We start from the raw sequence: 23,819 nt of genomic DNA, 5'->3' as shown, positions 1-23,819 counted from the left end.
TTCATGATTAAAATTTTTTTGCATATCTTCTCAAAAACAGAAAAAAAAGTATTTTTTGGCCACAGTTGCACGTTATTAGTGTAGTCCCTACTTTTGGAAAATGCAAAGAACTTCAAAACCTTACAAAATTTCTGCTTAAACGATTAGAAAGTGTGTGTACGACTTTGGAACCACCAGTCATCTGTTAGCGACAGCAACAACAAAAAAAGCGTCGACCGTTAGCTGATGTGATATTTATATAGCAAAATATATGTTCAGACTAACGAAGGAAAATATTTGACATCAACACTAGGCGATACTTTAAACAATCGAAGTAATAGATTTACTGGTTGATAATTGTGACAATGTTTGCCGTTTTAAGAACCTAATTACTAATGTCATCTGGACCCGCTTTTTAAAATATTAGAAACTCTAGAGACCAAAGATTTGCTTTTGAATAGTATATTTGTTGCTAACGATGGCCTCTTGACTTAGATATGTCCAGTAAATGATATCAAACGAATAATATATTGCGATTAAGAGCTTACTGTTGCTAATTGTGGAATAGATAGATCTCTTGACTTTTCTTCTACTAACTCATATTAACGATGTCATCGGAAATTGTGAGCACTCGCCTCGTCTGTATTTCTTTGTGAATTTTCAAACTTTCAACAAATTCTGTAAGGTTCGAAACACGTTCAGAACAAAGACTCAATTTACAATTTTCTTAAAATTAAAGTCCTTCGTCGTTAAGGAACTTACATAACAACAGTTTCTACAACTCGATTCGATGGATAAAATAATTACCTTCGTTTAGATATCATTATACATGGTATAGGGACATTGCCAAGTGCTGGTTTTTTTTTTCGTTAAAAAAATTGTAATTTCATTGCTATACAGACGAGTACATGAGCAAAAAAAAACATCGACTTTGGCTGAAGGAAAAGTGCTTCAAGAAAAAGAGTGGTAATGTTAAACATTGTCGGAGGATTTGGTATAAATTAGCCGGCTCGATTCGGTTAAGGCACAGTCGTTGAATTGTTCTGCATTCAGTAACAACTACTCTCATTTACAAAAAATGGCATTCAAGGTGTGTTCAGTAATACTTATTAATGTGAATATAATTACTCGTACAGTGTGTACATTATGCATGCGGTGGATGTTTCTTTTTTATTCGTATATGAATCAACCGTGGTGTTAACTGTACCATTGTGTCTTATTTATTCGAAACATAAAAAAAATTGTTGAATTTTAAGATAAAAGATTAATTTACCAGAAGTGAATTTACAAAAGGATTTATCGTTACAGTTTTTGACCTTCTGCGCTCTTGTAGCCGTTGCACGTGGAGGACTTCTTGCCCAAGCACCTCTTGCATACGCACCAGGTCAGTAATAACGGTCTAGGTTTTGAAAATGTCTATTACCTTTGACCCGAAAATAAACCCGAATGTTGGCTGTCATTCGACCCATAAAATTATTAAGTGAAAAAAATCCATTTTCAGTTGCTAAAGTTGCTGTAGCTGCACCAGCTCTAGCTAAAGTCGCCGTCGCCGAAGAGTACGATCCAAACCCACAATACTCTTTCTCCTATGACATCCAAGACGGTTTGACCGGTGACTCGAAAAGCCAACACGAAACACGAAGCGGTGATGTTGTCAGCGGATCATACTCTCTCGTCGATCCAGATGGTCACAAGAGAACCGTTGAATACACCGCAGACCCACACAACGGATTCAACGCAGTTGTTCACCGTGAACCATTGGGCGCAAAAATCGTAGCTGCTCCAGTTGTTGCTAAAGTTGCTGCTCCAGTCCACTATGCTGCTCCAGTCGTTGCTAAAGTCGCTGCTCCAGTTGCCCACTACGCTGCTGCTCCAGTTGCCCACTATGCCGCTGCTCCAGTTGCTCACTATGCTGCTGCTCCAGTTGCTCACTATGCTGCTGCTCCAGTTGCTCAATACGCTGCTGCACCAGTTGCCCACTATGCTGCCTCACCAGCAGTTGCTCACTATGCAGCTCCAGTCGCAGCTTACCACCACTAATGTCTTCAAACTGAATTGTATATCAACAACCACTGCCATTTGTTAATTTATTTTTAGCAAAATACCATCAATCAAAGGTCTTTGAGCAAACTGTCTGAAGACCGGAAATATCTTTTGTAAATAAAAAGCATATTTTTTACATTATTACTACGTTGTCCTTTATCCTTTACTTAACCTTTATTGAAACTCTTTACTCACCAGTCAGCATTTGAATAACTTTATAAATATGTTGGCATTAACACATAGCTACGTCAAAATATAAAAATCCTTGACTTCGGTCAAAACTTAAAAAATAGCCTTGATCATGAAGATGATGTTCCACGACTAAGCGTTCCCTCACAATATAAGCAAATAAGGAAAATTATGAGGGTCGAAAACGTGATTTCGGCTTCTTTCAATACCTCTTGTTCTGAGTTTTTTTTTTCAAATGAGCGTTGTCTTGTGTGACTGAGAGTTAGCTTTATAGCATTTGTGTAAACTAAAGAAGTAAAAGATGTTAAATCAATCAGTCAATAAATCAATAAGGATGGGGGTGACACAAGTCTACATAAACATTTACAAACATTTCCCTAAAAATTTTGTTCTACATTTTTGTAGCATAGGACTTGCGTCACTCTCGATTATTAATGTGAGGGCTTTGAATTCTGCGAAAGTATTTCATTTCATGGGTCACAATTGTGTTTTTGAGCAACAAGCTTCGGTAAATGTCTCTTCGACAAATGTAAAGTTTGTAGAAACACCGACGCAAGTTGTACAACATTACAAGAGTAAGGTTGCGAGTATCACATGGCTGTTTCCGAATTAACGAATTACGTAGCAGCGAAGGTTGACTATCATAAAGGAATTCACTGAATGAATTCGCAATGCATCTAAAATAAGGTAAAAGCAAAATAAAATGATCGAGTCTGGTTTTTGACAATTGAATTTCAATTGTCAAAAATCAGACTCGATCATTTTACAATCGCTAAACCGAACTGGTGTGCATACGTTATTTTGCACCAGCTGGTCACATACAATTCCAAATGGGACCAGCTGGTGCAAAATAACGTAGGCACACCAGTTCGGTTTAGCGATTGTATTTTGCTTTCATTTTATAATATTTATGAAATGGATCATTTACACAGGGGGCAAACTGCTATATAATGGTCTTATTTCACATGGAGCAAGCAATAAAAGCAATAATAAAAAAGAAAAATTTAAAAAAAGGAGAAGAAGAGGCAACAGCCTGTGTAATTTAGAGTTGTACACAAAATGAGTTTGCATGCAATTCTTATCGTAGCACCTCAGTCTCTGTTTGTACGTAACATTGAAAATATTATAAAATCTTGAACTAATTCACGGTTTCTTTTTTATCGCAAGCAATGTACAGTAATCTACTAATTCCCTTATCGACCGAGCACGTTTATCTGTTTCGGTAGATAGGCAAAAATAGATTAGAAAGAATTTGTTCATTTTAATTACGGTCAAACATTAAGACATTGCGAAAAAGACAATATGTATCCGTTTCATGCTTAAGGTGCCCATTGTCAAAATTGTTCACTTAGCTCACAAAAACTGAGCCTGACATTGCAAAGCCAGGACTGGTAGTCCACCTTGGCCTTGGCATCCGTTACAGAGTTATTAGCAACGATTAGTAATACAACACCGAGGACAGTGCCGGACTGGCTCAAAAAAGCCCTTCGGGCGTTGTATGGAGAAATTTTTCAAAAAGCCCTTCGTTGTCATTTATCCATTCAAAAATCAAAAGGCCTTTCGGGAATCGCCCGAACGCCCATAGGGCCAGTCCGGCACTGACCGAGGACGACTGTTTGCCAAACATATTTTTTTCGAATGAATGCTACGATGGGAAGTGTTTCATTTGGAAATATTTTTTTTAAATTTCATCCATGAGAAGAGTAACTTCGGGAAAATTACCGTCAAGTAGTTTTTCAAACCTTCAGGGGAAAATCATTACTTTCTTCCCGCTCTTTTGCGAATGAAGATAAAACAATTTTTGTACGTAACTCGAGGAAACTGTTTTTGCTATTATGTATGCAACCCAAACGTACACGTTGGTCGTTATCGACTAGACTATACATATACACTCCGTTTCAACATTACAAAAAGTTTTCAAGAAACTCAAAGAAAAGCTGTTTCCTTAGACTCTACTTTGAATTGGAACGATTAATTCAAACACCAAGCTATTCATGCGATTATTGTATCACTTATCAGCTTGAGGAACGAGATCAATTTTTTTCGTGCTCGCTCCGCTCGTAAGGAGAACTTAGGATTGGTGATGAAAAAATCAAATTTTCCGACCTTAGCACAAAAAATACTATTTCGCGAACTATGTGTAAAACACTGTTTGTGTACTAATCTTTATAATAATTACCAATCGACAATAGTCAATTCAGCATCAACTGCTATTTAACAGCGACGAACATAGAAAATCCCCTCACTCAACAAAACCATAAAAGCAACAAAATTTATTCGTGCAAAGCCAACAAAATAGAAACACAAAAAAAATAACGTGAAGCATATAAAACGGAATGAGCCGAACCGACCAACTCCCAAATATTATATCTGTAGTTATATATACCTAACAGATCAATGCTTGAACAACAAAAAAATAGTAAATTTAAAGAACTTATTATCAGTAATATATAAACCATTCACCACTAAACACGCAAATTAAAATAGTGCTCGTCGTGCGGTGCGCTGTGTGCCTATATAATAATATTATCTGCCTCCGATTCTCTCCATAGAACGACGGATCTACGAATTTCTGTTATTACGGAATTATAGTCAGCGTTTGCCACACTTTTAACAAACGAAGAAAATCGGTTCAAGCAACAAACAAACAAAAGAAAATAAAGCAAAAGAAATTGGTTTCAACGCGCTTCGTCTTCGACTGTTCCTCATTGAGATCTTCTGTTTATTTCTCTGGTGAGTGGATTTTTGACAACATTTTCGTTTCTGCTTTTTTTTACATAATTGAAAATAGACACAAAATCCTATAGATAGAAGTCATCACAAGAGAAGAGTCGCACTCTAAAGTGAAATTTTGAAATAATTTTGCAACAACTTTTGTATACGGAAAATTCTTTTCAAGAATTTATATATTTCTCTTCTCTGTTGTTGACGTCGTCTATAGTATATGTGCGCTGTTTTTTTTTTTGTCAATGAAGCCTGGAGGCTGTGGTTGGTGTAGTTTTGCATTGAAATACATAGCTCATTCAGTTGAGTATAATATTATTATACAATTGAATAGGTGGCACTTTAGGAAGAGATATTGAGTTTAGTGATTTAAATTAAATTGAATAGACCGTCTGGTGTATTGTGAAACGTTTATATTCTCTTTCTTCAATTTTTGTTATCTTTGCGTTGCGTTGCTTAGCTAGTAGAATGTACAAAACTAGCACAGTCAGCGTAAAAATGTTTGTGAAATCGTTGAATTTCAAGAATTTGAGCTGCCAGCAAGATCAGACTGAGATTTTTGTATCAAAAATGTTTTCGTTGGGTATCCCGATCATTAAGTTGTTTTTGATGTGAAATTCATGAGATTTAATGGTTTTGGCTGTTTCTACATATCATCGGCGGAAAATGTAATCACAACCTTTAAGATCTACAGTGTTTCTTAAGAGAGCATAATAAGAAGAATTCGATTTCTACGTACAATTAATAGTCGACTGTCCAGTCCAACTTTTAGTGTTGTGACTAACCAACAGACAATTATCTTACTTGATCAACCAAGACTCCAAATTAAATGGTTCAGGTCTGATGAAATTTTCGGTAATTTTCATGTCCGTATTCCGTGGACAATGTGGTTGTGGCTATTTTCATAAGAGGTTATTCAGGGCCTATTTTTGAAGAATTGATTTGCTAGAGTTACTACAATTTCGAAAATTTTCCAAAAATTTTCCAAAAATCAGCCGAAGCAGGCAATGGGTTGTACAAGTACAGACCTTACCTTCGATTCGGATAAAAAAAAACATTCATGAAAATAAGACTTTCCCGAGAAGTTTGTTAATGCGATGTTTTCTTCTATATCAATTCGATGTTTTTAAATTCAAGTATTTTGAAATTTTCGTCCTCTGTTTTTTGAACAAGAAGCACATAAGACAAGGCTAGAAATAAATTCTCTATTACCAACAGAAGTGTATAAATACAATGAAAATATCGCCTGAGCGATGTTCTTAAAATTAATCTGTTGCGACCAAGATATTCGATATTCTTCTATGTCTATTGCTTGCAGAGGTACGTTCCGTAAATATTGCCACAGAAATGGTAGACAAAAACGTTATAACAACCTTGAATAATAAATGTTTTGAAAAAACATCGCAAGTGAAAAACCTAAACAAATTAGCGACACGTTCGGATCTGACAAATCATTTATACGCACTAAAATCTACACCTGGTCAATGCATATAAGACTCAATGTTCTTTCTCAACTTAATTTTTGTGTGTGCGATGTATGAAATATTCATGCAGGAAATGCCTTTAACAACTGTACACCTCGGTTCATTTATACATATAAAGAACCGCATTCAATTCTGTTATCTAAAGTGTTTGCTTTTAATCCATATTTGACTTGAGTGACAACCAAAATGTGCGAATGTATAATAGATATGTTAGCTTCAAATGCGTTTATAATAATATGCGACATTAATCTTTTCGAATAAATTAAGACCTCGGACGATGAATAAAAATTGTTTAAATCGGTTTTTAATTGCACAAACAAACTTTAAATCGTCTCACGAATAAAAATATGTTCAAAGACGATATTGTTATTCTCTTTGCATTTTTGTTGTCTATTAATTCTGTTGTCTATTCGGTAATCAACTCAGAATGTAGCGTGTCGTTGTAGATTTTATTCTACGTTGCTAATAAGTCAACCTTCGAAATCCATAGAAAAAAAAACACCAAAACTGAATTGTTGATACAAGGAGGAGTTCTTTTCCGTTCGATAAATTTGCATATTTCGGTTTTATCTTAGATTCGATGATGTATATAGTAGACATAAATCAGAAGTTAAAAAAAAAATTAATATTCAAAGATTTCCCTTTCCCTAAAATAAATTTACCAGAAAAATTGATGTAGAATTATGCCTCGTCGGCTAATTGATGAATCAATCGATTAATTGTTTAATCAAGGAAATTATTAGGCAAACTAAGAATATTTGATTAGATGCTGTGTTAATATCGTCAATGTTCGTTGGATTCCGGGAAAAATGAACTTTCCTGGTAAGATTGTGTTATATTCACACAACTCATTAATGTGGACGGGCTAAATTGAAATCAGTGAACCGCAAATTAAAAAAAAAAACTTTTCTTTTGTTAACGTTGCAATGTTCAATTCGAGTATCCAAATTCCAACAATAAAAACTTTGGTTTTGCGTAAAGATCCAGAGCCAATTATTATAGCAAATTGTTGGCATAATTTACACAAATTTCTGCAACGTTCTACTACAGTCGACAACTTTCAAATGAATTTCGGCTGTTTTTCTGCTGATCCACTCATACAAACAACCGTGTTTTTAAGTCTTTAAACCGCGCGTGGTGTAACTACTTCACCCGCATAGACAAGTATATATGCATTTTTGCTTGTAAGAGAGTATCAGCTGAAAAACAGATGAAGCAAAATGCGTCACTTATTTCAAAGTCGTCGACCGTAGTTCACAAATTCTTGATTCGTAGAAATATGTGAAAATGATGGAGGTTTATGGGAAATAATTTGGAGAAAAACACTTCCTGGTGAAACCAGATTATATACACGGAAGCAATGGCTGTGAGTGCATATTGATGTTACGTTTAAGTATGCACAGATACAATATTTATACCATTGAAAAGATGCTAAAAATTTACCGTTAAATTTTTAATTATATCTTCGCTGCTTCGCTTTCAAGTTTCATTTCCATTGTTTAATAATTAATAGACTGTGATGGGGTCATTGGGTTTGATATATCTAAAGCTGGAGATACAATTGACTTAATCAGCGGTCGGAGATTCTTCTTCAATTCAATGTACAAAAGCATTTAGCGACTGTTCATAAATGAAGTCTGCGGTCTGCAGGGCGGGGGACTCAAGAAAACGTGACGGCTCTAACAAAATTGGGTGAAATTTGAACACTTTTGCGTGACGATGGAGAGGGGGAGTCTAAAACCGACCAAAAGTTGTGGACATCATTTATGAATGGCCTCTTATTAATGATATTGAACACAATAGACAATACCATTAATGGTAATAGTAATTATGGTATTAAATACAGTGGTACCTTGACATACCTAATAGACTATCAATAATGCTAGGTGCTTTGATTGGTCTCTTCCAACTAACTCCAATTAAGATTTAATTAAACAAAACATCTAAACCGATGAATCTGATCAAGAAAAAATAAAAATAAAATTTTGTTCCGCTTGTAACCTCTGTGACCTTATGAAAATATCGTTAAAATCAATCGAAAACTATACCGAAATTGTAATCGAAAGTTAATTCTATTACTTCTGTCAATTTGGATGGCATTGTTTGTCGATGCTGTTGTCTAGGTGTAATGGCGTAATCTGTTTTTAAATACAATTTCTGTACTAGACCGACTAACCCCTGGGTATAAGTTAAAGGATCGTAAAATTGTTCGATATCGATTAATTTTTGCGCAACAGCTTCTCGTGTATTTTTTTCGTGCTCTAATTGTTCCAGTGCAAAAGCTCTGTTCGTTTAATGTATGATTGAGCCATTTCAAACAATCTGAAAATATTTTCCACTGAAATAATTTTCGAATATTGAATCATTGAATAAAAGTTTGGAAATGAAAAAAAAATCGCGAAAGATTACCGATTCGAATAATAGAAACAGAACAGAAAAAAATTTGGATTGACTAATGATTGACAGTTCGATAATTATTATGTTGGCAAACCAATTACCGTTCATTTTCGTTAGTTAACCACATTATAAAATATAAAAATTTAATCGAGAAAAAAAAATTCTGCTTCGATTATACTACCGCTGTTAAATGATGACGATCAATTCACATAAATATTGATTTTATGTGCACGCGTAATTTCAATTGTTTATAAGATAAGACGCCACAATTATTATTTTGTCATTTTGATTTTTTTTAAATGGTATGTTCTAAAATATCCATTAAATTTGGTTACCAAAGCTATGTTATTTTCCAATGACGATAATACAGAAATAGGAAATTTACCGCTGAAAGTTTTAGTACGAAAACAAAATGATTTTCGGATCATTACCCTTGGTAATATCGATTGGAGGACTTCTCATCAATACAAGTATAAAACAAACACAGGTATGGTCTATTGTCGGCCCGGATGACATATGGTTTCTTTAAACGCATTCATTTTTATATTATTGAGACAGTAACCTGTTACAGGCGGCAAGTATGTGATCAGTATTATTATCGGGTCTATTACTACCATCGATCAAAATATAATCGGTTGATTTCAAATCTTGTACTTCAATTTTTTAACATGCATTTTACTATATAAGAGACCATATTACGCAAAGCTTGTCATTATTTTGGTTGTCGATATTGATAACAGATGAATAGACGTAAGTGACAGGTTAATTGTGAGCACACATTAAAGACGTCCATACCTGTTTTTAAGCTTTATTGTTTTTCACTCCAAAATCGAAATGCAAATACAGCTGTTGAGGGATTCTTTTGAAAAACAACTTTCGGGAAATCGGGAGCATTTTCTAGTGGAATTTTCTATATATTTTCCAAAACCGAAAACTTGCACTTTTCTTACAAAAATTTCTCCGGTTTCACGAGCCGTTCAGGGTTTTCATTAGAAAGGTACACATGTACTATTGAGCCGAATAGGGACTTACTGGGTTTAAAATTCATTCTCTAGGAAATATGTGCAGTGCAGTTGAAGTTTCTTACAGAAATTTCTCGAGGTAAACAAAACGTACATTGTCGTGTGGCGTATCATTTGAAATGTAATTTTATGTGCTTTTGAGTCTTATGGATGCATATTCGATGAAATATGGACACTTGAACATATCAACTCTATTTCATCGTAGATGCATCCAAGCCCCATAAGGTCCTATTTGGCTCAAAAGCACATAAAATTACCTTTCTAATGACACCCCACACGACACGACCCTGAACGGCTCGTAGAACCGGAGAAATTTTTGTATAAGAAAAGTGCAAGTTTTCGGTTTTTGGTCATCTTTCAGTGAAAGGCTTTCACCAGAAACACAATCTTCGATTTTTTTTGTGGTTTTGACTTCTAGGGTTGAAGTCCTTTCTAGGTATATACAGAAAATTCCACTAGAAACTGCGTCCGATTTCGGTAGGCTGTTTTTCAAAAGATCCCTCGTTAGAAAAATGTTGTTTATGATCACAGCAATACCCTCGCAAGCAAACAAACTACATTTATTAAAGGTGGTAAAGCCGTTTGTGAAACTCTGCTACTTTTTTACGATTCGTGAGTCTGTTCACTTTAGGCTTTATGAAGAAGCAGAGTTTCTCAAACCTATTTCACACCCTAATTCGAATCTGTTTGCTAGAGGGAGTATTGATCACAACAATACTTTGAAGAATAATATTTGCCTCAAGGGAATGTCTTGCAATAAGTTTATAAAGCCTGAAAACCACTAGCAAGGATGTGTTTTTCGATAGTACTATTTGCGTCGCTACAAAAACGCTCCTGATTGAGCGTTTCAGGAACAGTAATCATCTGTTATTGACAGAAATGACAGAATTAAGCGAAAATCTCCGAGATATGTGGTCTTTATAGTAAATGACACGGTTAAACGAATGAAGTAGCAGATGAACAAAAGCAGGGCCGTAGCCAGACTTCAAAATCTGAGTGCGCTAGGGGGGGCGCAAGGTCCAAAAAAATTATTTTGTATGGGAAAAATTAAAAAAAATTGAAAAAATGACTTCGCTAGGAGGGGCGCCGCCCCCCTGCGCCCCATCTAGATACGGCCCTGAACAAAATATTCAGTTCTTCTGTTCAGCCAACACGATTGACGTTTGGGAAAGCTCTATAAAATCCTAATGTTCTGATATACAACGAGGTAATCGACATTTTCATTGGCGAAGAAAAACAAAACTGAAAAGTCGTTGGAAAGGATTACATTATTTTGCTGATATAATTATAATTAGACGCTGGCGATCTAAATTTAAATCGAAACACTACATTGGAAACAGCAAGACGCTTACATTCTGTCTGAAGTATGCTCGCAGCATACTGATAAACTTTCTCAATCGAACCGCTAGATTGTTGAGAAGAAAGCCCTAGGTGCAATGTCCGACCCACTCAAACTAACTATAGCTAAATGCAATCTACACCACTTACTTCATTCGGAAAGCTTAATGATAAATCCTGATGCTATAAGCGACTCAAATTGTTTTTGATACATTTTGTACGAATTTCTTTAATTTGTTGGTGACCACAACAACGCTTTCACACCGTATCTCAGAACATTTTTTTTTTGTAAATTAGCTCCGAATCTTCACATGATAATTGCCCAAAAATGACGTAACTTTTGACGTAATTTGTTTTGAATAATAAACCAAAAGTTTGGAAATCGCTTAGTTTTAGATACAACATCTGACATCCGAGCATGATAACCCTAACCAACCTCTTAAATAGGCCATCAGCATTTTGTTGCAAGTCATACACAATCGTGTTAATTTAAAGAGAAAACAAATATTTGGTTCTATCGTCAACCACACGTTTCTGAAAATTTCGGTTGAATGTATACTCTCGGTCATTATCAGTGATGTAAATGTAAGACAGGACAATACTTAATGACTACATTTAATTGCTTTGTTCTATATTTACTATGGAACAGAACGAGTGTCATTGGCACGAGTCTTCTTTAATGTTTCCCAAATTTTATTTTATTTTCTTGTGTATAAGTCTTACATACGTTCTCATGTTATACACACTCTGAACCAATTTCTTATTTGCATGTTTTTGACTAAATTTTCTTTCGATCACGCAATATCATAATATTATTTCAATTGGTTGGATGATGTATGATTCGATTATGGTTTAAGCCGTCATATTACATTAACGTTAGATTCGTGCTACTTTGAAGATAGGACAACTAATGACAAAAAAAATCCAATTAATTTTAGCATGAAACACGGTGATTGTGTGGTGGCATTATAATACAAATTAAATTAATTTTTTTTTTTCGGTTTATTTACATGACGGAAAAGTAACTTTGGCGATTTGAACCACCCTTATTTGAGGAAAAATATCCGTTCAATTAAATACTATCGCATGATGTTCTATTAACAAGAACATTAAATATTATTCCTAAATTGCCATAATAACTAATTTCAATGCGTAAATTTATAGCAATCAGTTTATGGCAGGTGAAATGTAGATTCTTGAGAACGAAAATGGTTTCAATGAAGAATGGAACTGGAATTGACTCTTTATGTAGTCAGTGATCTTTGTGAATACATTAAAGACCGTCTACTTCATGCAGACAACATCTAAATCTTGATTTCGTTGTAAATAGTATTCATTATGTCACCCAGTCTTATACCACAAATCCCGAACAAACCAAAAATCTATACTTCCTTGTTCATTTACACAAAATATCCCCTTAAAAACATATTCAATTATATACAAACTTACAACCATCTTAAATCCCTCGTATCTCCAACAAAAAATTTTGGGGCACAACAAGGCTTGCCGGAAATTTGTTTCATAATCTAGCCCCTCGTTAAGCTTTTTTTAGTAGACTCTAGACTATGTAACAAATTTACGGCAAGCATTTACCCAACGTCTAAATATGCCCCAAAGAACACCGGATACCGTAAGAGAAGCAATTGTACCAATAATACTCAACTTTGCGCTCTGACAAGTTAAATTGTTCGATTTTTGATTTTTCGACTTGAGAGACCTGCCAAAGAAAATTTTATTTTGACCTCAATTTGGATTTTCTACGAAGTGCCGATGACAGGCGAGATGTTCAATAGAACTTCTCCGATTAGGGTATTTCTAGGGCTTAAAACAAAAATTCTAATAGCAATAGTAGATTACGTATCGATGGAAGAAATGATGGAAAATGGATACGTAGGTGATTGTGATACCGAGTCCTTGGGTGAAGGACACATTCAACCTAATGAGCTGTTTTGCTCTACAAAGCAACACAAATGATGACAGCATACAATGTTCTATTTATCTCCCTAGGGAAGCACTGTGTTGAGTAGAAATGTTTATCGCATACGCGGTGTGATTCCCCGAAAAAATTATTCACCTAGGATATGTAAACAAACATTATACTTCTGTAAATTGTCAAAGTGTCATTCGCATATCTTGTTGTCTCGTTTTCGCTTATGCGATAAAAAAGAATATGCACGTATGACAAGCCGTCTCGGCAAGCCTCGACCGCCTTGTCATACGTGCATAATATTTATTACATACGTTTGTTATCCGTTGAGTCGAAAGCGGCTAATTGCACCCCCAGGAATGAAAGGTAAATTGATTTTAAGCTCAAAAGCATGTAAAATCTATTACAAAACTCAGGATAAAAATGTAAAGGGTCGTTTTCGTGTGTTTATTGACCTCGGCTTCGTCTCGGATCAACAAAATACACACGAGAACTCTTCTTTTCATCTTTTTTCCTTGTTCTGTAAAATACTATTTTCGTTTAGGGTAATGTGATGATACGGCATAGGTTTCAAGTCGTGACCTTATGAAGGACTCAAAGTGTCGTGAGGCACCATTATACTTCTTGAAAGCCTTTATTAGTGTAAATAAGAAATTCAACATTTATGCAGTGCATAAAGATACATTTTGCGTGTGTAAATATCATTTAATGAAATTTTAATTGCTTTCATAAAATCTTGTGCGGCACAAGTTGTGCCTGCCTATCTTATGTCTAAATGGGCATTTTATGCGAAATTTTAGACACTCGATAGGAAAATAGCTATTTTGACTTGTTTCAAATTGAGCACTACCTCTAGCGCCTGATGGTGTAACGATTTTAATTTTTAAAATTTTTCAAAATGTTGAACATACTGTAGGCCGAGTTGAAAATCTAGGACAATGTTGTCGTGAAAGCCTTATCACATAAGTGAATATTAAATTGCAAACCTTAGTGAATGTCTCCAAAGTTAACTGGTACAACTTGCCAATTAGCAGCACCTGTGGTGTCTTCAAATATTCACCAAAAATTATGACACACTTTCTGGTTGCTTGTGGCTGATTGTACCAGTCTGATTCAAATAAACTGTAAGAGAGACCATTGCTTGACCGCATAATCTCATTCCCAAAGTACGTAATCATAAACAGTTCGGCAACGACGTAAATGAACAGCAACAAATACACACAACGTTCCCACACATTATCACCGATATCCTGCAAAGGAATAAGCGAATATAAGCGACGATCACTGTATGCATATCAATTTAGTTCGAACAAATGCTAGGCTGTATATGGATCCGCAAATGCATAGGCCGCTGGTGCCAAATTGAATGAAAAATATGTCCGAACAGAAGGAACCCAATTCGTTGGTCAATCTGCGAATTTAAATTTGTGGACTTGGGTTTGTTATCTTGGATTATTTAATGCAGCAAAGGCACGAACTCAGTTAAGTGAAGGTGAACGTTGATTGAAGCTTTTAGGTCATCGACAAAACTCTTCTGTATAGAAGTAACGATCACATTTTGACCTTTTTTGCTGTCCATAATTTTCCCCATATTCCTCATTTCGCTTGCCAACACTTCATATCTCAACGAACAATTTAGTAATAAGTACCAAATTAATATGGAAAAAAACACTGCGATTATCGTTAACACAGTTTCAGTGAATAGGAAAACCGTTGCCATCCAGAATGCCACTTCATTGTTTCTATAATCTAACGGAAATGCAATTTCGAAAAATAAAATTTTCTCACTTCCAAAGGCCGGTATAAATACAGACTGTATAAAAGAGCAAACAAATACAGCAATTAGAAATACAATCAAAAATTTCACGAATCTCCCCAGTTTGTCGTTGTAAGCATTGTAGTCCTCATCATTTCGAACCTCAAATTCACAAATCCGTTTCAACAATCCCTGAATTTCGTTCTGCTTCCAAATTAAAATCCAAAGTTTAACTACATCAACTGCAACACCAATCGACACTTCAGTTAAGAATATCGTTTGCTCAACCTTTTCATTTTTAATTGCTCCCATGGATGTCGCAATGACGCTCATAAAATAGTAGATGCAATAAAACGACTTAGTTTTGAGTTGTCTGGCAGTAGCAGGCTTATCGCCCTGATGCCAAAAATCATAGCGATGAAGGAATGCAATTATCACGGCAATTAATTTATGAATTTTAATAGAATGCATCTTGGAACCGTGTTGGTCGTATACCTTTGAAAGTACAAGAAATACTGAAGTGACTTAGCTAAAATCCAATGTACAAATTTTATTGAGCTCAGATACAGAAATAGCATCATAAATTACAACCTTTCCATGTTACCTGTCAAATCACTTACTGCACGTGCACCTGTCAAATCACTTACTACACGTGCACGTACACCTACGACAATTTTCCACATTCTCAGTGCAACCGTGTATTGATTACCTTTCAATGTCACTGGAAATTTTACACTTGTTCGCTTCACTTCCCTTCATCCATGCATTATTTAATGTAAGAATTCATCGCGAAAACCATGCACTAAGTGTAGATGTACCATCTGTTATCGACCACGACCACAGTAAAAATCGATGAAAAAAAATGAGGAAAGGACCGTCAGTTTATGGTGCTGTAGTTCACTCTGGTGCCGAGACCTGAGACCTCCGAAGACCACTCCATAGGTTTTTAAGAAGTTAGAAAAGTCAAGAACTGTTTTTGGGAAAACATTTTCCAAAATTTTCGCATGCTTTCCTTCATTTCTTTCAATTCCTTCAAACATTTCTTTGGAAAATATGGACAAATTTGAGAAAATGCAGAAAAATGTTTTTACAAAACAACCTGACAAAAGTGATAAGGAAATTTTTCCTTGCTATTTTCTGCACAGCTTTCGCAACTACTTCAAAAGGCTAACATCCACCCTCCTTAAGTTGTTAAAAAAAAATTTGTAAGGAAAACAAAAATTCCTTATGTAAAGGCCCATGCAAATGATCTGATACTCTGGATACAGACGAATGGATTAGGGCACTAAGAGCTTCGGTCATCAATTAACAAAGCTCTTGTTGCCCAAGTTTATTGTCAACATACCTTGAGCGAAATAGACAATGTCAACAGTTGCAATCCAGCTTGCAACTGCACTTTTTCAATCTCAGTTTCCAAAAACAAAGTTTTCTAACTTACAAAGAATGTTATAACTACAGATTCTGAAGAACCACCAGTTTTGGTAATATAAGCTGGCAGCACCAATTAGCTCAAACTGCTTCAAGAAAATTTCACGTGACCTTTCGTTGCAGGTAAATTACAAACATGGTAACTCCAGACCAAATCGACATCATTAAAACAACATGGAAAATTCCAGCCGCAAATCCAATAGATTCTGGGGAAGTTATTCTGTTGAAATTTTTTGAGAAATTTCCGCACAATCAACAGAAATTTCTGGCATTCAAGAACTTACCGCTAGAGTCGTTGAAAGTAATTTTCGTTTCTTTAGTTGAAATAAGATCGAATGGCTAAATCTATTTTTTTTTTTATACTTAATAGGGCAGTAAGTCCTTCAGAACGCATGCCGGTCGTGTTGTAACGGTGATTAACGATGCTATTGTAGCATTGGATAGTCCAGACGCAACTAAGCAGTTGGAAGAGATGTGGGGAAAAATTGGCGAGACACACTCCAAAAGGAAAATTAGCAAGGAGTCATTCAATGTAACGTATATTTTGAACACTACTTGGTTGGGTTCTACAAATATAATTTTCTCCCTTTGTTTAGGAATTGAAAGTAGTCATATTCGAAGTCTTGACTGCTGTTTGTTCTCTCGACGCAACGCAACAAAAGGCTTGGTCAGATCTATTCGACGTTGTCTACAGCCTCATCTTCAAGAAATACGACAACTAAAATTGAGTTCACTGGATCGTACGTGTCTGTGTTAAATATGATGTCTAATAAAAAAAAGTTTTCGTTTTTTACTCTCTGCATGGAAATATTTAGATTTAATTTTCTTCTCTTATACGATTTTCTAACGCAGTTAAGCAAATAAATTTTGACAGACAAATCTTTTCTCTTTATCTTGGTACCACACCAGCCACTGCTATTGGCGATGTAATGAATGTGACTATTTGTGTAAAGAATCAGTATAGTCAGAGGTGAAATTTCATGATGAATTTGCTCCAGCTGTTTTTCAGCTGATCCACCGATACATTCAAAATGGTTTAATGGTATAAATATTATGATATAATGACGAATTTACAAATTTTTGATTGTTTGTGTGGATCAACTGCAGCAAATCCACGCCATTAGTCGTATAAATTTATACGTCAGAGAGAGCTTTTTTCTCCTTTGTTACGATCTGTCAGTTTTTCTATTTTGCGATTTAGTATGGAAATGAAAACTAAAATTGAGATATCTTTGCTGTTTTAAGTGGTTTTTCATATTTTTTTGGACCAAAATGTTTTAAAGTATGTTTGGAACCGATTGGCATTAACAGATTGTGAGAAAATATTTTTTCTATTTTATTATTTTGTTAATGTCAATCGATTTCACACACACTTTAAAACTTTTTGGTCCAAAAAAATATGAAAAACCACTTAAAACAGCAAAGATATCTCAATTTTAGTTTTCATTTCCATAAATACTAAATCGCAAAATAGAAAAACTGGCAGATCGTAACAAAGGAGAAAATGTCACTGCCTCTGACTGTATGCGAACCTAATAGTCAATTACATAAAGGAAGTTTTCGAGCTTTTATTAACCTCGGCTGAGCCTGATGAACAAACTTTTCTTCCGAATGTAATCAGTCAAAAAACACTTATAGGGTAAATGTGACGCAAGTCCTTTATCTTACTTACAAAACAACTGATATCGCTGAGGGTGACGCATTGTGCGCCGTACGCAAAAGTTTTTTCAACAAAAAATTGACCCAAAAAATTTGTTAAGGAAAATTTTACAAAAAAAAGACTAACATAAGCGATTTGCATTATCTGAATATTCGACATTTTGCTTAATTTCATACAAACATCAATATTTCAAAGTTTAAAGTTCAAAGTTCGGCCAATTTTGAAGCTGCAGTAACGTGTGATAGCTCGAGCCAGTTGAAACCGTATGGATTACTAGATTCCAGATATCCAAGTTTGGGGATCATTGGAGCCAAGAAAGAGAAGTAAAAAGGTTGCTGTAAATATGCTCCGCCGTCCCCAAAAAAATTTTTTAAATTTTTTTTTTGTAGTGGACTTGCGTCACCCCCGCTTACTAGCGTGCGGGCATGATACAAAGAAAACAGCGAAGAGAGAAAGATAGAAAGAGAGGGAGAGCGAGAGTTAGCTCCAACTTCGTATGCATCAATATTAAGTAGGGCATACCTGCGGCAAAGATGTAAAGAGAATCGCAAAAGTACTTTTATGGAACGAATAGAATCCACTCACTTCAAGCATGAGTGGTCCTCTAAATGGGGTACTGAAACTACACAGTCTATCATATTGTACAAAAAAATTCATGTAAAGTATTTGTCAGCTGTCGACTAGATCACTTTTGCATGAAGTGATTCGATATAATGAATGAAACCAACAGCAACTTCGGAGGGTAGCAAACGAGGTAGCAAATTATTTCGAGTATCAGAGCAGCGCCTCACGTCACTTTGATCCCCTCAAGGCAATATTATTATATTACCCGACACGAAAAAACTTTCTTCTACGACTTTCACTATATGCAGGCCATAACACATCGTAGAAAATGTAAATTAGTCCCAAAGGAAGATTAGTTAGAATTGGAAATAATTTTTTTTATTGAAAGACTTGTTGAGCCAGGCAACTCAAACTTCGGTTTTTTAATTTGTCTGGTCCGGCTAGATTTTCAATAACTTTATTTTCAAATTTCATTCTTCACCTACCACTATTGCCTTTATTTTGTTACCGAATTTTTACCGATGTATGACAGTCTACCCTAATTAGGGCTATTCTAGGTTAAAAATTGAACAAATGGTTTTCGTATAGGATAATCTTGCTTTAATGTCGTTACTAGGTGCTGAGAGTTTAGTTTTTTAGTTAGTCGCCTTTCGGCTCAAATGAAAGTCGCCGCCTCTGGTATCGAGACAGTGCTTGGTCATTTTTTATCTGATACTCTCGGGTTTTTTGCGTACCTTAGAGCACTATCTGTGATTGAAAATGTAGCTAATCATCAATGATAATACAACTGTTTCATTACTGCTTTCATTCACTTCAATGGGTTAGTATACGCAAAATGTTCTCCGTGGTTAATTTGTTAGTGCTTCCTTCGTTGGTTATTTTTTACACCCAAAGCGAGGTTTCAGTGCACAATCCCTTTTATTGCTATTCGAACGATCCAATCAGACCACGAAGTATGTTTGGCGGAATACATAGCATTTATGAAATCAGCCGAGGACAGACGATTAATGCGAATGTTTCGACCTGTAATCCCACGAAATTTTGGATGGCTGGTCGACATGGAGCAATATTGCCGCTTGCACCTGATGTTCCAAATATATCCGCAACTGTTGCTAGACTTCAAAGTGAAATTCTATTAAATTACGACCAAGGAAGAACATCACTGTGTGCATCCGACATTGAATTGATTCGAAATTGGCGATTTGATCCAAATATCACAATGGAAAATGCAGGATTTTTAGCATCATCTGGTTGGGATGAGATGGAAGCACTGGCACAACGTTTCCAGATTGCATTTCCATCAATTCTGTCATCGACATATTCACCAAACGATTACTTCTTTCGCTCGACTGATCTTCAACGCACAAAAGCCAGTCTCAATGCATTTGCTGACGGTTTGTTTGGAGTTAATGGACACGAGCAAGTTCAATTCGAAGATGTTCCTGAGCAGGACGTTTTTATGAGATCTAATCAATATTGTCCCCTTTATATTGAGATTAATGCCGAACGAGTCGAACAGAATGCGTTTCAGAATGGTCCAGAATATCAAGAAATGACAACTCAGGTCAGTGCAAAATTGGGATTCCATGGCTCACACGTACTGCGAAACAGTGACATTGCGATACTTGCTCAAATCTGCCGGTTCGAACGAATCTGGGATCAAAATTCAACGTCTCCATTCTGTGCAGCTTTTTCAATTGCAAACAGTCAAGTGATTGAATATTATGAGGACGTTGACCTTTACCACAGGTTTGGTTATGGTCGACCAGAATATCGTAGATTGTACGAAAATTTAATGTGCTTCCAAATGCAAGACATGTTGCGTTTCATTCAATCGAATGATGCCAATGACCACAAAGCAAGAATATTCAACGGGCAAGTAAACCAATTCATGACTCTGTTAAGCTTTCGAGCTTTCGACGATGATGCTCCTCTGACACGACACAATTTTGCGCAACAGATGCAAAGGGTATGGAGATCGAGCATTAACATGCCGATGGCATCCAATTTGGCTGTGATCCGATATGAGTGAGTGAATGTAGTCTGAGCTTTGGGCGAACTAATTTCATCGTTTCGTTTCAATTTTCTTAAAGCTGCGATGACGATGACAATGATGTACTTTTCTTATACAACGAGTTGCCGTTACAAATTTCTGGATGTGGTCCAAATGGAGTGTGCAAACAATCATTAATTTTAGAAAGATTTAGTCACTTCCTGAATGTTAATTGTATGGATGTGTTTTGCACCAACTCTTAAAAATTATTTGCAAAATGAATACGAGTCTCGATTTTCAGTTTTTGATTAGGAAAATCATGATTTTTATAGCTCAATACTTCTGACATTTGTGGATGTCTGTGGCTGATGGCATCTTTAATAGGGATGTGAGGCGTTCAAAATTATCGATAATATCAATCGAAAGAAATTATCGATAATCGATTAATCATATCGTTATCGATAATTTAATAATTATCGATAATTATCGAAATATCGAAATTCGATAATTATCAAAATATCGATATTTTGATATTTATCTGAAAATTCATGATAATATACCGATATATCGGAATATATCGATAAATATCGGATTTTCTGACCGAAATATCGATATATCGAATTATCGATATCTTGATAATTATCAAAATATCAATAATTATCGATTATCGATATTTTTTTGATAATTTTCAATAAAAAAAGTCGATAATTATCGATAATTGATAATTATCGATAATCATTTTCATTATCGCCCATGCCTAATCTTTAACGTTGCATATTGGCAACGGTGTTTGGAAACAGGTCGGAAGTAAAGATCAAATATGATTAAAACTGTCGTCTGTGCTGTCCATGCACGACTGGGTAAGATACTCAATGGGTAACGTGAGATTGTTCGAACGGAAACGGAATGTCCAACAAAGCTACATTGTCCCAAAGAAAAATCGTTTGTGTTTCCGTCTGTGTTGGACATTCCGTTACTGTTCGAACAGTCTGACGTTCCCTAATATTTCGGTAAAGCCAACGTACTCCAGTCACAAGAACGGAATTTTTAGCCCCGTACGAAGTACAAAGGGGCTTATAGGATTACGATGCCGTGTGTAATTGATGGAATTCGAAGCAGACGGTAAGGGCAAAGTGTTTGCCTATGTTCATAGATGACGAATCTGCAATAAAAATTGTGTCTGTCCATCTGTCCGTGACGGACACGTCGATGTCTTGAGTAAATCAAATCCGATTTCAAAAATTTCCCCTGAAAGATAGTCGAAATAGTGAGGCTAAGTTCGAAGATGGGCATATTCGGGTCGGCCCTTCGTGAGTTAGGGCCACCTAAGTGATTTAAGGTCTTTTGGTGATATTTATGGCAAAATAAACGATGGAAATGTAAATGACACGGCAAATGATAGGTATTGTCAATACCAATCCAGGAAAATCGGGTGAGTGGACCGTGAGTTAGGGCCTTAGAAGTGAAATGCTACTGGGGCTCTATGTGTATTTTACATAGAACTCGAGTAAATTTCATCCGTTTTTCGTAATTTTTGTTTCATTTGGAAGGTAATCAAAGGCCGAATAGAATGTTGTTGAAAAAAAATTAAATTTGGGTTCTTGGCCTAAGGCCGCTACTAAGGCCCTAGGGTGTATTTTACATATAACTCGAGCAAATTTCATCCGTTTTTCGTAATTTTTGTTTCATTTGGAAGGTAATCAAAGGCCGAATAGAATGATGTTGAAAAAAAAATTTTAATTTGGGTCCTCGGACTGAGGCCGATACTAGGCCCTTCAAAAAAATAAAATTTTTAGGGCGTTTTGAAATTTTTGTTTCATTTGAAAGGAACGTCATACGGGGCTTCGTAATTGCGCTATGCGCAATTTGTAAGATGCACACATTCCATAATAATTTTACTTTAACTACATTAACCGGCGCAATAGGCTTACAGTCAAAGTAGGGTGACAGACGCACTATGGTCACGTACGCAATAGATATACGGGTTTGTACGGGGCTCAGTCGCAGCAAACGCTTCGACTGTACTGATGGCTCGTTTAACGGTCATTTGGCCTCTTATTTTGTATGGAACGTCTGTATCACAGTGGCCTAAAACTGAATTTATCTGATAATTTTAGACTATTGCGTCGTGGAAGCCTCTTTTTTAATTCTGTTCTCGTGCCTGTTCTTGGAGTGCGTTGGTCAAACGTAAATTAAAAAGAAATGAAACCAAAGATATCATGATTTTATTAGGAACTGACTTGCCATGTATTCGAGTGAGTGTACGCACCAATAATTTCCAAGTTGGAATTAGGCTGCGTTCTTTTATTCTAGAACCAGTTCCGAATTACGATTGTTTTTAACTTGACATCAGTTTGGCTCCTGTGAGCCATGCACTCCGTAAAAAAGTCTCGATGTCAGCCACAGCCTGATGTCAAGTTGACGAGCTACAATCCTATCAAATAATAAACTCAAAAAATATGCCACCTAAGTTCTGATAGACCGAACAAGTCAGTAAGTTAGTGTTCGTTCATACACCTGGTCTCTTTTTGAGATATTATATGCTATGAATTTTATCGTTCCGAAAGTGGTTTCAAATAGAAGGAATTATAATAATTTATTGTTATTTATGCATCGTAGTTATGTTGACGCCTCAATATAGATAACACTTGAAGTGCTGAAATCGATCGCCATCTATCGTATAGCAAAAGCTTTCCATTTAGCCGTGTTTTAGTTTTTGTTTTTACTCAACGCAGTGTGCTTCTAGGGAAGTAAAGCAGACATTATTTTCTGTCGTAAAACTTTGTTTTGCTTTGTTGAGTAAAATAGCGTACGTATCTGTTGGTGAAATGATGGAAACTGGATTTACTCGAGTGACTGTGTCCCTCGCCCAAGGGCTCGGTGACACAACCACTCTCTTATCCATTTTCCATCATTTCACCAACAGATACGTAACCTACTATTAAGAAATGAACAGAGAAAATGTAATGCAATACCAGCTGCTGGTGTCCCACCTTCGAAGATACAACTATCAGCATCTTAACGTTCGAAAACTGCAAACTCTTGATGCCTCCGTGTTGTATAAATATAAATCGTTGTATGAATATTGGTGCAAAGTACTTTATTAGGCTCACGATGTGTATTACACATATAGTTAAAGCCTAATAAAGTACTTTGCAGTCGATGTCATAAATAACAATAACGTCACACGGAAGGAGGTAAAGAAAGTTGATCCGAGGCGATGCAGAGGTAATGCGAAAACATGACTTTTCATTTTTTGTCCGACCTACGTACAATATTGTACATGGTAAGGGCACCGGAAAGATGCTTTATAGA

At 35.8% G+C, this 23,819-nt stretch overlaps 4 protein-coding genes across 5 annotated transcripts; 3 read left to right on the top strand and 1 right to left on the bottom strand.

Annotated features, from left to right (window-relative positions):
* Positions 1–930: 930 nt before the first annotated feature.
* Positions 931–2,062, top strand: LOC119076148 (larval cuticle protein A3A-like). 2 transcript variants are annotated; one of them, XM_037182831.1, is made up of 4 exons: positions 931–1,069; positions 1,288–1,363; positions 1,481–1,855; positions 1,904–2,062. In XM_037182831.1, exons 1-4 carry the CDS (start codon positions 1,058–1,060, stop codon positions 2,017–2,019), a joined length of 579 nt encoding a protein of 192 aa, XP_037038726.1. In that variant the 5' UTR covers positions 931–1,057; the 3' UTR covers positions 2,020–2,062. The 2 variants fall into 2 exon arrangements, with proteins under 2 accessions (XP_037038726.1, XP_037038725.1); XM_037182830.1 differs by having other exon boundaries at positions 1,481–2,062.
* A 2,582-nt stretch (positions 2,063–4,644) lies between these two features.
* On the top strand, positions 4,645–17,166 carry LOC119076163 (globin CTT-VIIA). Its single transcript, XM_037182848.1, has 4 exons — positions 4,645–4,944; positions 16,411–16,588; positions 16,658–16,819; positions 16,884–17,166. The coding sequence occupies exons 2-4, from the start codon at positions 16,424–16,426 to the stop codon at positions 17,007–17,009; spliced, it is 453 nt and encodes a 150-aa protein (XP_037038743.1). The 5' UTR covers positions 4,645–4,944; positions 16,411–16,423; the 3' UTR covers positions 17,010–17,166.
* On the bottom strand, positions 13,980–15,370 carry LOC119077193 (odorant receptor 94a-like). Its single transcript, XM_037184374.1, has 4 exons — positions 14,582–15,370; positions 14,415–14,514; positions 14,090–14,353; positions 13,980–14,033 (listed from the first exon to the last, which is right to left on the bottom strand). The coding sequence occupies exons 1-4, from the start codon at positions 15,328–15,330 to the stop codon at positions 13,980–13,982; spliced, it is 1,167 nt and encodes a 388-aa protein (XP_037040269.1). The 5' UTR covers positions 15,331–15,370.
* A 2,157-nt stretch (positions 17,167–19,323) lies between the features above and the next one.
* LOC119076080 (multiple inositol polyphosphate phosphatase 1-like) lies at positions 19,324–20,785 on the top strand. The gene is made up of 2 exons (XM_037182731.1): positions 19,324–20,539; positions 20,605–20,785. Exons 1-2 carry the CDS (start codon positions 19,347–19,349, stop codon positions 20,765–20,767), a joined length of 1,356 nt encoding a protein of 451 aa, XP_037038626.1. The 5' UTR covers positions 19,324–19,346; the 3' UTR covers positions 20,768–20,785.
* Positions 20,786–23,819: the final 3,034 nt, after the last annotated feature.

Source organism: Bradysia coprophila, unplaced genomic scaffold, assembly GCF_014529535.1.
Source record: "Bradysia coprophila strain Holo2 unplaced genomic scaffold, BU_Bcop_v1 contig_232, whole genome shotgun sequence".
Taxonomy (NCBI): Eukaryota; Metazoa; Arthropoda; class Insecta; order Diptera; family Sciaridae; genus Bradysia; species Bradysia coprophila.
Note: the sequence above shows the minus strand (reverse complement) of the source record. Positions and strands in the feature narration are given on the sequence as shown.

Bases quoted from the DNA above. Each gene is read 5' to 3' on its own strand.
- LOC119077193 (XM_037184374.1), bottom strand. From the start codon at position 15,330: ATGCATTCTATTAAAATTCATAAATTAATTGCCGTGATAATTGCATTC. The intron at 14,515-14,581 runs GTTCGTGCCTTT...TTAAATTCGCAG, and splicing joins GTTCACCTTCACTTAACTGA to ATTGACCAACGAATTGGGTT. The intron at 14,034-14,089 runs GTTTGCAATTTA...ACATTGTCCTAG, and splicing joins CTTTGGAGACATTCACTAAG to ATTTTCAACTCGGCCTACAG.
- LOC119076148 (XM_037182830.1), top strand. The intron at 1,364-1,480 runs GTCAGTAATAAC...ATCCATTTTCAG, and splicing joins ACCTCTTGCATACGCACCAG to TTGCTAAAGTTGCTGTAGCT.
- LOC119076163 (XM_037182848.1), top strand. From the start codon at position 16,424: ATGGTAACTCCAGACCAAATCGACATCATTAAAACAACATGGAAAATT. The intron at 16,589-16,657 runs GTAATTTTCGTT...TATACTTAATAG, and splicing joins TACCGCTAGAGTCGTTGAAA to GGCAGTAAGTCCTTCAGAAC. The intron at 16,820-16,883 runs GTAACGTATATT...CCCTTTGTTTAG, and splicing joins TTAGCAAGGAGTCATTCAAT to GAATTGAAAGTAGTCATATT.
- LOC119076080 (XM_037182731.1), top strand. From the start codon at position 19,347: ATGTTCTCCGTGGTTAATTTGTTAGTGCTTCCTTCGTTGGTTATTTTT. The intron at 20,540-20,604 runs GTGAGTGAATGT...ATTTTCTTAAAG, and splicing joins TTGGCTGTGATCCGATATGA to CTGCGATGACGATGACAATG.